Below are 17,397 nucleotides of genomic sequence, written 5' to 3'. Positions count from 1 at the left end.
CAACAACAGCCACAAGTACACATCCAGTGGGCCTCAACAACGGCCATATGGTTGAACAACTTGGATGCAACACATGCATCATGGTGGGGCCCATATAGGCCCACCATCATATATATATATATATATTATATATAATATTAATATATGTAAATATATACAATATTATATATAATAATAATATAATATTATATATATATATATACATATATATATATATATATATATATATAGATATGTATGTATGTATATCCACACACACTCACACAAGTGCACACACACCCACATGCATACACACGTGCACACACACCCACATGCATACACACGTGCACACACGTGCACATTCACGTGCAGCAGGGAGGGGTCCCACCGTCCAGGACGGTGCGGACGAACACATACATCAAGTAGGCCCCACCGTCCGTCTGGACGGTGGGCATGTAACACATGCATCACTGTGGGTCCCATGTGAGGCCCACCATAGTGTTTATCTTCCATCCGATCCGTTCATAAGGTCACACGGGCCAGGGAGAAGGGGAACAACAATTTTCAGCTTGATCTGGAACTTCTGTGGACCCAGAAAGGGTTTCAATGGTAGAGTTCAATTCACACTGTTTCTTGTGATGTGGGCCGCCCGAGCATTGGATTGGCCTGATTTTTTTGAGGGGGGTCCATGTCAGATAGTGGCCCACCAAATGGGCGGTGTGGATACAAAATATACATCATGGTGGGGCCCACGGATGGAGCCGTGGGTCCCTGCCTCTTGGCCGCCCGCCCGTCACTGCTGCTGCTGCTAAAAATTTTTTTTTTTTGTTTTTTTTTGAAAAATCAAGATCTTGGGGTTTTTCGAGTGTGGGGCCCACATCAGGTGGATCCGTCCCAACTATCAATTGTTGGGTCTCAAAACAAACCCAACGAGCCCAACATTGGGTATTTTTCGGAGTACAGAGACGGTAGGGTGATTTTTGACGGTAAGGAAGTTGTTTTCGTATGCTCTGGCCCACCAAAAAATTGGATTAGTCCCATCCTTAGGCTCAACGCCTAAAATGATCCCCTGAATGGGATGGACGGCGTGGATTAAGCACAAACATCAAGGTGGGACCTGCATGAGCGGTCCGCCCCAAAACCCAAAGAAATCTTCTTCTTTTTTTGGTTCAGCCAACGTCCAGCGTCTCTGGACGTTGGACGATTTGGATAAACACTGCCTCATGGTGGGTCCCACGCGTGAGTGGCCCATGTTCATCAAGGTAGGTCCCACATGATCATGGCCTACCATATATATAAATATTAATAAAATATTATAATATATCATTTACTCTAAATAGGGGGGAAATCTCTCCTAAAATGAGGTGGCCCTCCCTATTTGATGGATGGAGTAGATTTAATATATTGGTGGGGCCCACTTCATTCTAAGGAAGAGAGAAAGAGAGGGAAAGAGAGAGAAATAGAGAGAGATACACGGTGAGATAGAGGAGGGACCCCGCCACTATGGGCCCTCCATTTCATACATGCATACATCAAACGGGTCCCACCACATGTGGCCCAAAAAAAAAAAGGAGAAATGACGGTGGATCACCCACCTTATCTTCCTTCTCCTTGCTCCCTTGGCTTCAAATGCACCTTGCCTATGCCTTGGATGGTGGATGATGGGGGATTAATGGTGTGGATGAGAGATGGGAGGGTGTAGATGGATGATGGAAAGTGGACCACACTTGAGAGGGAGATGGGAGCTTGGACGTTTGAGGCTTGGGGGTTGCTTGGAGAGTTATGAGAAATGAGAGAGAGAGGGGTGATAAGGATGGGTGAGGTGTGATGGGGGATGGTTTGGGTTGAAAAGTTGAAAAAGGGGTATGGTGGATGTTGAAAATGGGAAAAGAGGAGTGGTGAGTGGAAGGAGGGTAGATTCTTTGAAAAAAAGAGGGGATGGGGTGATGTACTTGATGTATGGGATGCATTAAATGTTGATTGATGGGACTTATTGCGTAGAGATTCCCTCGAAATCCGCAACGCGCGGTGTTTCTTGAAATAAGCGATCGGCATCTTCACAACTGAAACTTCAAGTACGAAAAATTCTCAAGAGATTTCTTCACATAGATATTCTTTAATTTGGCCCTTGTACTTGATACAGTTTTTGTCTCTCATGATATTATAGAGGACCTCATCTGTTAAGCATAATTCGATAAAGGTTCTACCTTTCTTATATATCCATCTTGTTCCATTCATATTCAGTCATAAATTCTGATCGCTTTTAAAGGAGAACTCCATCTAATCCTTTCTGAACTAGGATAACATTCATCTTAACTTTTCATAGTTCAAATTTGTTTTTACTGGAGTATTTTTCTACATTAAACTTCGGGTTAGATACCATTGATACCTTGCTTTTAGATTTAATATGCTTCCCAACGTTACATCTAATACCACTTGTCAGGGAACCGCGGAAGCATACAGAAACAAATTAAGCAAAGTACACACAATTGCACAACCAAGTCTAAACACAAACAATCCGAATATTATGTGAACAAACCCTTTTAGGAAAAACCACGGCATAAAGCGACAAGTATGCACTATGAAAGCAAAAATTACAAGAGATAGTGTTATTGATCTGAACAAGCCTCAAATCCACTCCACAAAGCCCTAGTTTTACCCTTGAAACCCTTAGGACCGAATTAGAAAACCTTAGAACTCTTCTACTACTCCCAAGTTCCGATTACATCCAATATATAAAGTATCTCAATTGGAATAGGAAAAAAATCCCGTACTTATACAATTTTGTAGGGCCGCTCGATGGAACTTTAATGAGACTATGATGGCATCAATGATCTATCGATGGCATCAAATACCTTTGATGACATCGAGTAGTAACACAAAAACATTCCAACAACTAACATAGATTTTTTTGAATTGTTCCGATAGCATCAAGCACCTATCGATAGAATTGACCTCTGCTTGATGGCTTCGAATGATCTGTCAATCCCATCAATAGACGTTTTTGCTTACAGATTTGAGACATCAACAACAATCCATTAACCCGACGTTTTTGCTTACAGATTTGAGACATCAACAACAATCCATTAACCCGACGAGTCACCCAAACAAATTCATTTGTTTGGTCCCAACGATACATGAAATCTACTTATGATCCATGGTTGGATTCAACCCAAAATGAATGGTTAGGATTGGCTCTAGAATGAATGGTTAGTTCTGTCCTAGAATGAATTATTAGATCTGGCCTTCAATGACGGTAATTAAAAAAATAATAATAAATAAATAAAATAAAAACTATAAGATTGTAGATATCAAGCGTCTTGGTATGGTAATGAAAACCGACCCAAGATAAAGGCCTAAAATAGTCAAGATAAATGGCTAAAGAGGGCGCTTGTTTCAATCTGGAATTCAGTGCAAATTCATTCCCTTTCTCATTCTAGCTCTGAGCTCAAGAACGGTTCAGATTTATTGCCAAATCTGTCTTGAGTAAATGCTTAAATCTGGTCCAATTTGCATATTAATCCCAGTCGTAACAAATGGTTATTTTAAATAATAATTATATACATAAAAAAACAGTGGTTAGTTTTGATGCAGATCAATGGCTTTAGTTATGCATATTTACTACATAAATAGGCCATATATCTACGGCTCGCAATTGTCCATATTTAATAATAAACACGGATGTAGATGAACGTAGTAGACCAAAATCTCTATTCAGGAACGGTTTTCAACCGTGGTTAAATAGGGCATCGCAAAAATTCAGGGACGATTCAAAACCATCGTAAATTTCCAATTTCCGAATGGTTTTCAACCATTCCTAAAATAGGGTGTCACAAAAGATTTGAAATGGTTGAAAACCATCGCAAATTTTCAACTTCGCCACACTTTCAAGTCCTTCCTAATTTTGGGGAACAGTATTTTCTCTTATTTAGGAATTTTTTCCATATGAAACATGTATTTTTTAAAATATTTGAAACTCAAACAATGTTACGATATATTTAAGAATCAGAAATGACTAGAGATGAAAGATACAAAAATCAAATCTTTGTTAACAAAAAATATTATTCTAAATATCTCAAATCATATAAGGTAAATCTATCAAAATATAAGCTTGTTCGCAATTTTCTTAGTTAAGATAACAATTTCAACCAAACTGTAAGTGTAAAGTAAAGTTAGATCAAGATACGTGCTCGAAACAGACCGCTGGCGATGAAAAATCATCTCTCTACAAGTATGTTATTCTTCTTTCCACTCATAATTGATTGTCATCTGCAAATATTTGAGAAACAAAGTGAAATCAACTTTACAGAACAAACAATTATTCATGAGCCATCCCAGAGAGGTTCTGGGAACCGCACATATATTTAAAGGATAAGGCATAGGCCTATTTGATTGTAGCTTTAGGCCAAGGTCATTCATCTTAGATTGGACATCACTGTAAAGATTTGAAAACCTTAATAGCTTCATCCAAACCAATGACATTGCACCCCATCCAACATATCCAAATATACAAGCTTTGGTATCAAGTAAATCTAGCTAATTGAAAGAAGGAAAAGGAAACTGTCTTACAGCAAGAAACTTACACAACCTCCTTCAAAATATATACCTCCTACACCTACATCAGCTTGCTGGTGTATTGAAGTCCTGGTGCAAATTTCACCATGGCCTTTGCAATAGAAAAATAGTTTAAATAAGTTTTTCCCAAAGAATGATACTAATCACAAGAAGAAAATTAAAAAGTTGAATTTTATTACCAAGCCTCACATCCATTACTTCGTCCATTCAAGATGGGACACGAGTGGTAGAACGGATGGATTATCTAGTCCATCGAAAAATAGTTTAAATAAGTTTTACCCAAAAAATGCAAATAAGAAAGGAAGACATTCTTATACCTGTGTCATTATATCATCCATTACCAACATTTGTATCTTACTTAACAATTCAATAATGTACATGTACAAAAACAGGAGGCAAATGTCTGGTTAAAGGCATGACTTGTTAGTGAAATTTATTTATTTATTTATTAAATGAAAATGAAAAAGGTAAATCGATATTGTTGAGAGCAAGTGTATAGAAATTAACTAGGGTTCAGTAACCTCAATCTAAGAATCCACCTTCCTCCAATCCAGCCCTTTCTCAGCCAAAACCTCCTCCCTCAGACGGGCTGGATTGGAGGAAGGTGGATTATAATTAGACTGTAGGATGAATCTTCATATTAGTCTGAAAAGTCACTAAAACCCCACTTTAAAATACAGCTCATATATAAAGAATGAAATCTTTCAAAAATCACCTGATTGTGATGTTTCCTAGTGTTAATATAGAAGTAGCCCTCAAATGGGAGTTGCACCCCCTTTAAAACCCAACTTGAAAATCACCTGACTGTGATTTGAACTAAAGCCAAGGAAATTACAGCTTGATGGAAACTTTCATCTATGATGAGCACTGCATGGTGAATGGTCCAGATTACAAGGCAGTTTGTAAACATGACAAGTATGGTGTCTAATTCCTCAAGGCATGTTCCAACAGTAAATGAAATAAAAGATGGAAGTAAACCAGAATGAAATTATAAAAGCGCAAAGAGCAATACCTTGTATAAATGTTTTGTGTGAATTGCAAGCAACTAAGCCGTTCATCAGTGGCCTCAAGCCAACTATCAACAAGAAACATCTCACCAAGTGACTAAAAAGCAGAACATGTATATAGACTAAACCAATTTCAATAACTCTTTTTTTTTTTTTTTTTTGAAGGAAGCCAGTGGAATCAGCCCACCTGTATTTTATTGCCAAAAGGAAATATACAGCTATGTACTTCGGGTGGGCTTCACAAAGAACAACGAGCCTCACCTATTGACAGTAATTGCTTCAGTGAAATCCCTACCACATTCTTACTAAAACATTAACAACAAATGACAACCTAAAAAAAAAAAACAAGTAGTAAAAACAATACCCATATAAAAAACTACCAAATCTTTCTTAAAAAGTTGCATGAACCAGCTCAGATGCTAGTAAAAGATGACCTCCCAAAATGAAATGAGGGATCCCAAACATCCATGTCTTCTTCTTCTTCTTCTTTTTTTTTTTTTAATGGGTTTTTTATTTGATGGGGTATAACAGGACATTTATTGTAATCCTTTGAAAAAAAAAGGTCATTCATAGGTAAGAAAGTTGTCTATGGGAGAACATCAACTTAACATGTTGAAAGTCGACCAAATAAGCCTAATCAAACACAAATCAAGAATAATAGCAGATAGAAGCCTGTTACGTATAAAATTATTCATACAATTTCTGAACAGAATTCAATGAATCGAAGCAGAGTTTGGAAAATATCAAAACTATCACTTTTCATTTTTATTTTTTTTGTCTTTCTGTTGTGATTACATGCAACAAGCCCTAAGCCACCAGATAAAACTCACCAAGAAAACTCAATAGAAGCATCACACAAGCATATACACAAACCAGATTTGTAGGGAACCCCTTTGAGACTATATAACACATTGCTGCCAACAAACAAAGACACCCAACATACATTTGGGTTTTGGGTTATCTAAGATGCAGGAATTGGCTTTGGTGCCTATTTTGGCTCTGATAGCCTGCTCAGACATCCTGTAATGATTTCTTTTAGCTTTTTCTTTCTTCTGCATGCAATCACCATGTATGTCTTGGATTCACCGCAGGTGGGCCTACATTACTATATGAATGGATTTTTTTCGTTGTTGCTGTTGTTTCTTTTTAAATCTTGGAGACATGTCCAATAAACTGCCATTAATACCTAAAATCTGCTGCCAGCGGGCCTGCATTACTGTGGGATTGGAGTTTTCTTTTCTTTTTCTTTTTTTCTTTTTTTCTTTTATATTTTTTGTTGATGCAAAAATCTGGTTCACCCTCACCGAGCTCCAAGCACCTGCACAGGAGAATGACAAAGGAGACCCTAATTAGAGCAGGGGACCCTCCGATGCCAAAGTCAGGCCTGGAATCTAGGTCTGATAGTGAAGAGGGGTTCAGGCTGAGAGATTTTGCATACATTTCACCATAGATTAGTCCTCTATTTATAGGGCAAGAGCTGATTACATGGGTGGAGATGTTTCCTGACTTATAGGTGTGTGTTCAACGGAGGTTTCGCATGATCTCTGGTGAAGATAAGATCAAGTGATTGAACCTCGAGAAAGTCAAGGCCAAGCTAACCTGCCGAGGCTGAGCGGACCGATTGAGGCTGAGCTAACTTGTTGAGGCTGAGCTAGCTAGACTGCCAAGGCTGAGCTAAGTTGCCGAGGCCGAGCGGACCTGTTGAGGCCGAGTTAACCTGCTGAGGCCAAGCAGACCTATTGAGGTTGAGCTAGCCTGCCGAAGGTAAGTTGAGCGGCCGAGGCTGAGCGGACCTTTGAGGTCAAACTGAGCTGCCGAGGTCGAGCGGACCTGTTAAGGCCAAGTTGACCTGTTAAGGCCAAGGTGGTTTTGGCCGACCTCTCTTCCTTAGACATTAAGGAGCTCATTGGTCATAACTGGCGCTGGCCGACCTCGTGTCCCGCTTAGATGTCCGAGCCGACCTCTTCTCTATAGTCAGTCCATTTTTACCCATAACATTTTTTATTTTTATAATATCATAGAGACTTGTACAATAATCTGGCTCTAATACCTAAGGATGCAAGCAGCCTTGCACCAATTTATTGAAGCAAAGAAATAGTCAAACACACATAACAAGAATTGGGCCCACCATTAGGCGATCCAAATCATTGCTCTGATTGGCTGCAATGGATAGGGACGCACAAAACTCTTCCAGATTGGTGGCTCCTAAACATCCAATCATTTGGCCTTTCCTCCAGGCCCCCTTTTTTAAATTGAGCACAATGGCCATGCCGATCTATACAAATATAGTGATTTCCAAATGTAGCCTTACCTGAGCATTCACATCAGCATTTCTGCTAACGAGCCACTCCACAACATTCTGGTGGCCACAATCTACAGCCCAATGCAATAGAGTCCTTTCCTCACTGTCTGCAGTACAATTACCATAGACAGAAGCACATCAGTTACTGGAAAGTACAGATTCCCAAGAGGAACAAAGCCCCCCCAATTGGAGGTATTTTCCTTAAATAAGGATATCCTTCAAAGAGGACGCCTGCTAGTGACATATATCACCAAGATTTTGAAAATCCCAACATAATATTGCGATAAATACACTGAGCGATTATGATATTTTCAAAATCTTGGCAGATTTTAACAGATTGCACGTGATATTAACTCAAAAAATAGTACAGGCATAAAGGAAATTCTATGTGAAACCTCAAATTTTGAGAGAAGAAATTTCAGGTATTTGGGTCCAACCTTGAAAGGTCCATTGTTCGTTCTGAAACTGATACCGGGAACGTATTTCAGCCAAATGGGGAACCCGCTGATGAGGAAGAAAGGATCGAAATTCAAAATACTTGCATTTGAAAAAATAAAAAGCAAAATTTTTTCCTTTTTTTCTTATTATATTTTCTTAATTTCTCAGTACCCAAAATTCCATTCTGCACAAACATATGGGCCGATCCTGAGATGAACATAGAGGCCAGCCTGCTTCACCAGCTTGATGAATCGAACCAGATCGTATTGGCCCTCAAAATTATACTACAAAACAAGAAAACCCCAAAAGTATTTCCAGTCAAGAAATTCGAAAACCAAAAAAAAACAAAAAAGGAAAAAAAAAAAAAGATAAGGAAATTTCATACCTTGCCAGGAGAAGGTTCATGGCCATTCCAAAAAACATATGTCTGGATAACATCCAAGCCTCCAACTTTGGCCTTCTGAATAAGGCCAGGCCACATCTAAAAAACCCCACAAAAATCAGAGAGAGAAATTATGGAAATGCAGAGAAGTGAAGAATCTAAGGACACCCACCAACCACATTTTGAAAGAAAAAAAAAACCCTGGAGTTTTTACCTCAGGAACACTTCTCAGGTAATGGATGGAACTGGAAAACAGAACCATGTGTATTTAGAGTCATTTTAATCCCTGAAAAAACAAGGTTTTTCCACAATTGATCCCTTAAGCATTGTTCAAAACCCAATTAACACACATATACATAACATCAACTTCGACTTATTTTGATGTGTAATATAGATAGCAGCAAAGAAAGCAGAAAATAAGCTATATTTTAGGTAGTACATGAAAATAGCAAATCCGGCCACCTGCATAATTGTGGGACTGTAGTACATGACAGTGTTGATTCCTGAGTTGCCGAAATACCTGCACATGAAAATAGCAACAATGCATTACAGAGTGCATAGAAATATAAATGCATGTGTATGCCTGCACAAGTATTAATCTGTAAAATTTGCAAACACAATTTTGTATGTGTTATGGAAATAAGAATTTGTTAGATGGGATTTTTGTTTTCCTTATCATTTCTTGAGGCGAGTGACCCAACTCCCAGACATTTCCACCAACTCCCAGATCCCGAGAACTAGCCCAGACCCTCAATAGAAGTTCAAAAGCAGAATTCAGAAACGACTTGCACTTGAAGATACAATTTAGCTTTAGGGAGAACAACAGCTAAGAGATCATTTAGAACCACAAGTGCATCAAAATTCAAACTCACACGACAGTTCTTCTCTATGACATAAGACACTAACAAGATCACTTATTATAGGTTATTATTCACAAATTGAAGTCGACAAAATCAGGTGCATATCCAAGCAAAAAGGATCAGAACACTCACTTTGGATCGATGCCTCAATGATGGGGACATCACGCGCACACGCACACTCACCCCCCCCCCCCCCTTCGCACGTACACCAGAAGGAGGGCCCCATCGTCAATCTGGATCGACGATGACGTCCAGGGAGGGCCTCCTACCTAGAAGATGAAGTTTTGATTCAAAAGAGTAGGCCCGTTAGTTAAGTAAAGCCCATCATGGGATCTCATTATCGTGGCCCACTAGTCAGATTGATTTCATATTTTAGGTTTTTCTTATTAATGTTATTTAGAACATCATGGACACTTTAGATTTCTTTGATTAGTTTTAATTTTAGTTTACTTCATCGCCAAGTAATAGGTTGCGCATATGACGCGAGTTTTGGAGTATAGGGTTTTCTTATAAATAGGCACCCCTTGTAGCTTTTTTTTAATTGATTGAAGATTAATAAAAATTTTGCGTTTTCCTACTCTCTGAGTTGTGAAGCCTAATTGGGTGCGAAACCCTCCCTTCATCGAAAGGTTAACTACCGTGGTGCGAAGCCACATCTATCCCGATTCACCCTCATCCATCGTCATCTCTACTACCCATCTTCTACCATCCCTTCTTCTCATATCACCCCATCATCTACACTTCGAATCAATCATCTATTGCGGCAATTCTCCTCCCCACAACAGAATTTTAGAATCTACCCCTACAGGAGGGCTGAACTTCGGCGGAGCATCACGCACAAACGTACATCGGATCAAGCTGAGATTTGGGAGTTTTGGAGTCCATCCCTGGCTGACCAGGGCCAAGGTAGCCTTTTTCTGAATAGTGGGCCTCACACACGTGCGGCCGAGATCACACGCATGTGCGTCTGGGCCATTGTTGTTGTCCACGCGTGCGGTACTTCTCTGGTTCGTCTTTCTCTTCTCTTTCACTCCACTTTCACCCAAAATCCCTAAACCTAATCCTAAATTACTCAAATTTTCAATTTTATGCCCCTTTTCTTACCCTGGGGTTTCTTGATTTGAAATTGGTGAATCCCTTGAATTAGGGACTGATTACTATGCATGTGTGGATGATTATTTCTTATCTTTGAGTATCGTTTGGTTTATAATTTTTATTGATCCAGCCCTATCATGTGTAGGCCTGGACCCGCATAGATTCCCCTTAATTGAATGTTTGGACTTTCATGTGGGATATAGAATTTGTGTAATTGTTTCTGAACTAACGTGATCTTAAGCCTGAAATCTCGTATAGCATATTTAATTTTTATGTCCTGCATCACTCAACCAAAAGCCATTGAAGGTGCGCATCCAATCAAACTGTGCCTGGGAATCTTAAAATTTATGAATGTACAAAATAAAGCAGAAAGCTAAGGCAACATAAGACTGGAGTGGAGAAAATGGGGATTAAAAAAAACAAAAAAAAAAACAAAAAAACAAAAACAAAACAAAACAAAACAAATAAATAAAATGTCAAGGAACTTCACTTATTTCTATACTATATAGGCTCTTATCAAGCAGTTCAAGTCTCATCACGTAGCAACAATTTCCCTTGTCTCAGATTGGGTGATGGCCCATTTGCAGTTTCTACTCTTATCAAGCAGTTCAAGTCTCATCATGGCTACTGCTCGAAGGAGCAGAACTATTAATGGAGAATTGGACATGAGACTGTGGAACCGACCCACTGCCCTTTGATAAAATCACTTCAACTGAGATCATGGTGTTTAATACTCCAGACTAATCCATTTACTATATTCCCGACAGCAAGCTGATTTCACAATATATCTCTCTTACATTTTCTGGGAATTTCCGACAAATAACACCAGAAGCATATGGTATGCTTCCTCCTGAAATTAGCAGGACCACTTTGAATTAGAATCACATAAAACCAAAGAACCGCAAACAGACATACAGAGTGGCAGAATGTTTCTCGAACCTCACCACCTCGCACAGGACAAACTTCATCCAACTGCTTATAAAAATGGTTGAGAATGTGAAATGACATCTCAGCAGCTGGGACAGCAGTTTCAGATTCAAAGTAAGTGCTAGGAATTGCTCCATGCACTACCAGCTGTAGATATTCCGCCAAAAAGCAAAGACTGCAAATTGGAGGAGCAGAGATGCAGAGCTCGTAAAACACCAAAATGCTAATAAGGACGTGGTTCAAATGCCAAAAAAAATTACTTGTCACAGTAAAGAACATCTGCCACTCCCCAAGTTGCATTCAACAAAATCATGACAAGAAACAAATGATAACATGGGATCAAATATATTCCATGATCAGCATGGGCCAAAGGCAAAGATAAACTCAATTTTAATAGTCGGTATTCAATCACCACTGTTTCTTGTGGGGGAGATGGCTAAATTCTTTTACTCATAAACGCTATAATGTTGCCCCCATTAAATGCAGACCACTGGTTGTAGTGTTCATTATTTCTAATGACTAAGATCATCTTGTGGGGGAGATGGCGCCTCATGGACCATGCCAAGATGGGCCACCTGTACCATTGCTTGGTCGAATGATAAAAATCCATTTGTTTCAATCATGCATATAATACCTGATTCAAAACATCTCTCCAATGATTAGTATGTGATAATATAAATTAGAAAGGAAATGGGCCATGCTATTGAATTTCCTGAGGATATGGCAGAAATCAAAGGATACTGGTAGTCCCTGAATATCTCTTTTGTGAAACGAACTTGGAAAAAAGGATCATCTGGATTCAAATCCTGTGGTGGTTGCACCTGGGGAAATGGCTTTCTTTTAAAGAGAGGCATGGAAACCATGTCCAAACCCAAAGTCGTGCACCAAAGAACCCAAATCACAAAACCTGCTTCCTGTAAAACCCATGAAGATTTTAGCCACATAAAAGAAGAATCAGAGCAAGAAGCAACCATTAAATAATTCTCTCCCACAAGAATTTTCTTCCTACAACCTCGCAACATTGAAGTGTTGGTCCAAATCTAGCTCCCAAAGTTGGCATCTAATGATAGATGGTGGTACTCTAATGGAAATTTTCAATCAAGAAAGCACAAGATTCCTGAAATTTAGCACATCAATTCACATGAAATGGATTCAATGATTGAAATGGACTGCAATTTGAATTTGAATGGCAAACTTTTACAAATCATTCCACATCAAGAAACCTTATAAGCTACTAAGAAATTTCCAACCCAAAGTGACAGATGATTGATTTGCAGGATGAAGGAAATCCATATTAAATCAATCAGTAGAAGGAAAAAAAAAAATAGATTATGGTTGCTACAAATATAAACAACAAAAATGGCAATATCTTTGCATTGTTGTATATCAAGAAGCTTCACAGTAAGCTAGAAATTCATCATTCACAGTAACAGATAATCAAAATAGCTATAAAAAACTATAATCTGTTTATATACAATATTGAAGTTGCAAGCCAAAAATGGTTTACCTCTGATTCTTGAAATTCAAAATGATTAGTAGTTCCAATCATGAAATATTCCAATTGCCTATAAAGGTTCTCCACAGGTTCTCATAGCACATGCAGAAGACCTTCACAGGTTGACTGAAACTTATCAACAATTAGAAGTTGGATCAAAAGAAGGTTGACCAAAAAAATTTATCAACAATTAGAAATGGATTCAATGATTGAAATGGAGTTTCTCTATATTTTTTCAAGAGGCTTCTTGGATGGTTTGGAATATAAAGCCTCTTGGGTAATATGTTTGGGCATATACATATACTCTTAAAATCATACTGAGAAATTATGTTGTTTCTTTCAATTTTGAGAATGAGGCGAGCGAATGATGCCAAGTTTTAGAATAAAACTCTTTGGGGTCAATTCAGTCCTTGAAATTTGGGATTGGTCATGATTTTTTTAGTAATTGATTGAAGGGATTTGATTCTAGTTGGTATGTTTTTCCGGATTTTAAGTTCAAGTTCTTCAAGTTGCTGCATTAACTTCACATATGTCAATCCAGATTGTGACTTAGGGCGTGTTTGGATAGTAGGACAAGAAAAGAAATGGATGACTTCTCCCATAATGGGACGTTTCACATGTTTGGATTGCAAAAGAAATATTGGATTTTAAAAAGCAATAGTTACCCAAACAACATAGTCAAATTCTCACACACAAGATACATGTAACTAATGTGAGAGCTTTTCCAGGTTTCCACTACCTATCAAAACAAACCTCCCAAATGGAATCCATGGGGATCTGCGTCATGAAAATCTTGGGTAACAATCTTTTCTTGTCTCACTAATCACTATCCAAACAGACCCTTAAGTTCAAGTTCTTCAATTAACTACATCAACTACCACTGCATATTGTTATCACCCTAAAACAGTGGTTTCCAAACCAGATACCCCTTCAACATGTATTCATCAAACAAGACAAACCAGTGAAACCCAAACAAAGAATTGGATCTCTATAAAATTTCTTTTTAATTTTTTTTTTTTTTTTAAAAGGAGAGTTTTGAAGGCAAGCATCTTGTTAAGATCAGTAATATAGTGAACTTCAAGTGTGAATGAAGGTTTGCTCTGATCAGTCAAATACTTTACAATCCAACAATAAATATAGAAGCAATCTGTTAGGAAACTTTCATTCGTAAAATGGTTTTTATTCCATCCTTACTCTACCCAAAAAGAGCAACTAACATGAAGAGTCGTCGATTTTGGATGTACTTCTCTAGATGATGAACATATGAATTATTCATGATAACACAGAAATAAAGATAAATCAATTTCCTTGCAGGCTAATTGGCATTTCATTAACTTGTACTATGAGAAAAATTACCTTGCCTTACGTGCGGTAGAACATTAAAAGAGATGTAGATAGCAGCTGCAGACAACCATCAGGTTTAGCATCTCTTTCCGGATGAAGGGCTTGAATTCGTCTGAGCCCTTGAAAATCGAATGATTGCTATCAATTGTCGTTGTTGTGTGCAGAGAGAGAGAGAGAGAGAGGAGTGGCTGCTGAGAGAGAGAGAGAGAGAGAGAGAGAGAGAGACGGAAGTTCGCAGGGAGTTGCGTGGTAGGAAGGGTGCGTAGCAGGGGGTTTGAAGTAGTTGTGGGTGTGGGTTGCGGTACGAAGGAGTTACGGTAGGAGAGAGAGAGAGAGTACTGAATGAGTTTAGGCCTGTTTGGATGCCCGTAACTTTTTTAAGATGTAAGAAAGTTACGCGTAACTTAAGAAAGTTACAGGTAACTCACGGGTGTAAGTAAGTTACCGGTAATTCTGTTTTGAAGTAAGTTGTAACTTACTTATAGGTAACTTTGTTTTTGTGTTTGGATAACCTGTAACTTTATTATAGATAATAAGTTGGATATTCACACTACATAGAGTTGAAATAGGGAATCGTTGAAAAATCAGATTGACACATAAAAAAAATGGGATAAAATTATTTCATTTTATTAAGCTCATGTAAATGAATAGTTTGGCCGATTCTTAGACTAAACTAATCAACAAGTGAGCCATAAAAGTGGGCTCATGTTTTCGAAATGCTTGTAATGTAAGTAAAAAACTTGAGGTAACATATCCAAGCATCTCCATCAATAATCGAAATAGTTCCGCTTAACAAGGCTAATTTCATCAATGAATATCAAAACTGCAAGTATTTTTTTAATAAAAAATAAAAAATCCTACCAAAGATACTGATATGTACAATCAACATTTTTCCCAAAAGAGAAAATTTGAGAAACCTACAAAAATGAACAACTTGAGAAAATGAAGGTTGACATTCACTGATGAAAACAACTGAAACAATGCAATCTAGGCCATCTGCAGCACAGTCCCACCTGATGCAAGGGTCATGAAAAGAACTAAAACAATGCAGTCCAGGCCATCTGTAGCATAATCCAGGCCATCTTCCCACAACTGCCGGATAGCTATTTACAAACATAGCTTTATGACCTCCTAAAGTAACCTATGGCATTTCAATTACTTAATTAACAACCAACTATAGTTTGCAAAACTACATCTAAAGGAAACAAACATTTTATGGTTGAGCCTACCTAAAATAATAATAATAAATGGATGGACGACATGGATATAACACAAATCATGGTAGGGCCCATGTAACACCATCATTAGTAGACTATTGTTCATGGGGTGCTGACGTGTTATGTCGGCCCACTATGGTCTATTTGTTTCATCCACACCATCTATCCATTATTCCTGATCATTTTAAGTCATCAGCCTAAAAATAAGGTACATCAAAATTTCGGGTGGACCACATCACTGGAAACAATGTTGATTGAACACCCACCATTAAAAACTTTTGGTGGGCCACCAATGTTTTCGATCAAACTGATATTTTTTTTGTTCCCTTCATCCAGGTCTTTATGACCTAATCAATAGCTTGGATGTAAAATAAACATTATAGGGGACCCTAGGAGCTTTTTAATGGTGGACTTTCAATCATTATTGTTTTAGGTGGTGTGGTCCACCTGAGATTTAGATATCCCTCGTTTTTGGAATCAAGCCCTAAAACGATCCAAAAGAATGGATGAACAACATGGATAAAACAAATACAATATGGTGGGTCCCACAAATCATCAGCCATTATCCACGGCTCTTAACCAAACTACATCCGCCCAGGCAAAAAAAAAAAAAAGAAAAAAAAAGAAAAGAAAAAAAAAACGGAGAAAGGGTAAAAAGGAAAAAGGCAATAGAAAGAGAAAAAGGGTTTCCAACCTTGTTAAAGCTCGATGGGAGAGGGAGGAGACAGAGAGGGAGATGAAGACATTGGAGAGGGATATCTATTTATATAGCAAAATGACTACCAACCTTCTTCAATACATAGCTGCGATTCTCTCCAATGGCAGCCTCGTAGCCCTCATTGCGTTCGCATGTAGCCTTATAGACTTCAATGGCCGATTGTAGCCTCGCCTTCAATGGTCGCTTGTAGCCTTTAATGGCCGTTCAGCCTTCACTCCGTTTGAAGGTATGTAGGCCTCTTCAATGTAGCTGTGATTCTTTCCAAAAATTTTCATTTCAAAATTTTCAACCGTTACCTGTATCAAAGATACAGGTAACTTCAAAAACGACTCAAGTGCCTGTATCATTTTCGCCTCTCCTGTAAGAAAGTCACGAAGTTGAGAGAATGTTACCTGTGACTTTCCTCCCCCAAATACCAATTGTAACAAAGTCACTTATAACTTTGTTACATTTTAGAAAAGTTAGAGGCATCCAAATAGGCCCTTAGGGTTTATGTAATTTTGGGGATCCTTTGCCCGTACCTGGATGTAGAGAGAGAGAGAGAGAGAGCCTAAGAGAGAATCTGATAAAGGTAGGGAGAGAGAGAACTAGAGGGAACGGGGAGAGGATGGGTGTCAGGTTGCAGCAGGGGCAGCTAAGGGCGAGAGAGAGGGAGGAGGAGGAGATTTGAGGGAAATGGATTGCTTCCAGTTGTGGATTTCTTGCGAAAGCCTTTAGCAGGAAGTTCCTGTGCAAGGATGCTAGGTGGACTCATAGAGATGTTTTTGAAAAATCCAAACCATCCATCTGGTTTTTTTTTTTTTTTGTGAGATCATTTTAGGACATGATAAAAAATGAGGTGTATCTAACACTCAAGTAAGACATACGAGAGGAAACTGTGTAAATTCAGTGAGAGCTGTTGAAGCATTCTCATGGCCATAAAAGTTTTGTATAAGGCTATCTTTTCAGTGTTTTCACTTCATCCTATTTGGAATGATTTCATAGACGGTTTGGATAGCATATAAACATCAATGTGGAGCCTAAAAAGTTTCAACAGTAGGAATTTCTTTTCCCAATTT

General features: G+C 38.4%; 1 protein-coding gene across 7 annotated transcripts; it reads right to left on the bottom strand.

Annotated features, from left to right (window-relative positions):
• Positions 1–4,023: 4,023 nt before the first annotated feature.
• LOC131239806 (uncharacterized) lies at positions 4,024–14,610 on the bottom strand. Of its 7 annotated transcripts, none has more exons than XM_058237675.1 (12): positions 14,417–14,610; positions 11,826–13,186; positions 11,578–11,740; positions 11,436–11,488; positions 10,930–10,967; positions 9,123–9,432; positions 8,898–8,969; positions 8,687–8,782; positions 8,301–8,367; positions 7,873–7,970; positions 5,567–5,822; positions 4,024–5,421 (listed from the first exon to the last, which is right to left on the bottom strand). In XM_058237675.1, exons 7-12 carry the CDS (start codon positions 8,943–8,945, stop codon positions 5,351–5,353), a joined length of 636 nt encoding a protein of 211 aa, XP_058093658.1. In that variant the 5' UTR covers positions 8,946–8,969; positions 9,123–9,432; positions 10,930–10,967; positions 11,436–11,488; positions 11,578–11,740; positions 11,826–13,186; positions 14,417–14,610; the 3' UTR covers positions 4,024–5,350. The 7 variants fall into 7 exon arrangements, 6 of the variants coding, with proteins under 6 accessions (XP_058093658.1, XP_058093659.1, XP_058093664.1 ...); XM_058237676.1 differs by having other exon boundaries at positions 11,583–11,740; XR_009168395.1 differs by lacking the exons at positions 10,930–10,967; positions 11,436–11,488; positions 11,578–11,740; positions 11,826–13,186; positions 14,417–14,610 and having other exon boundaries at positions 4,024–4,798; positions 5,270–5,421.
• Between the last annotated feature and the right edge of the window lie 2,787 nt (positions 14,611–17,397).

Source organism: Magnolia sinica, chromosome 3 (assembly GCF_029962835.1).
Source record: "Magnolia sinica isolate HGM2019 chromosome 3, MsV1, whole genome shotgun sequence".
Classification (NCBI taxonomy): Eukaryota; Viridiplantae; Streptophyta; class Magnoliopsida; order Magnoliales; family Magnoliaceae; genus Magnolia; species Magnolia sinica.
The sequence above is the reverse complement of the archived record's forward strand: the minus strand, read 5'-3'. Positions and strand labels throughout refer to the sequence as shown.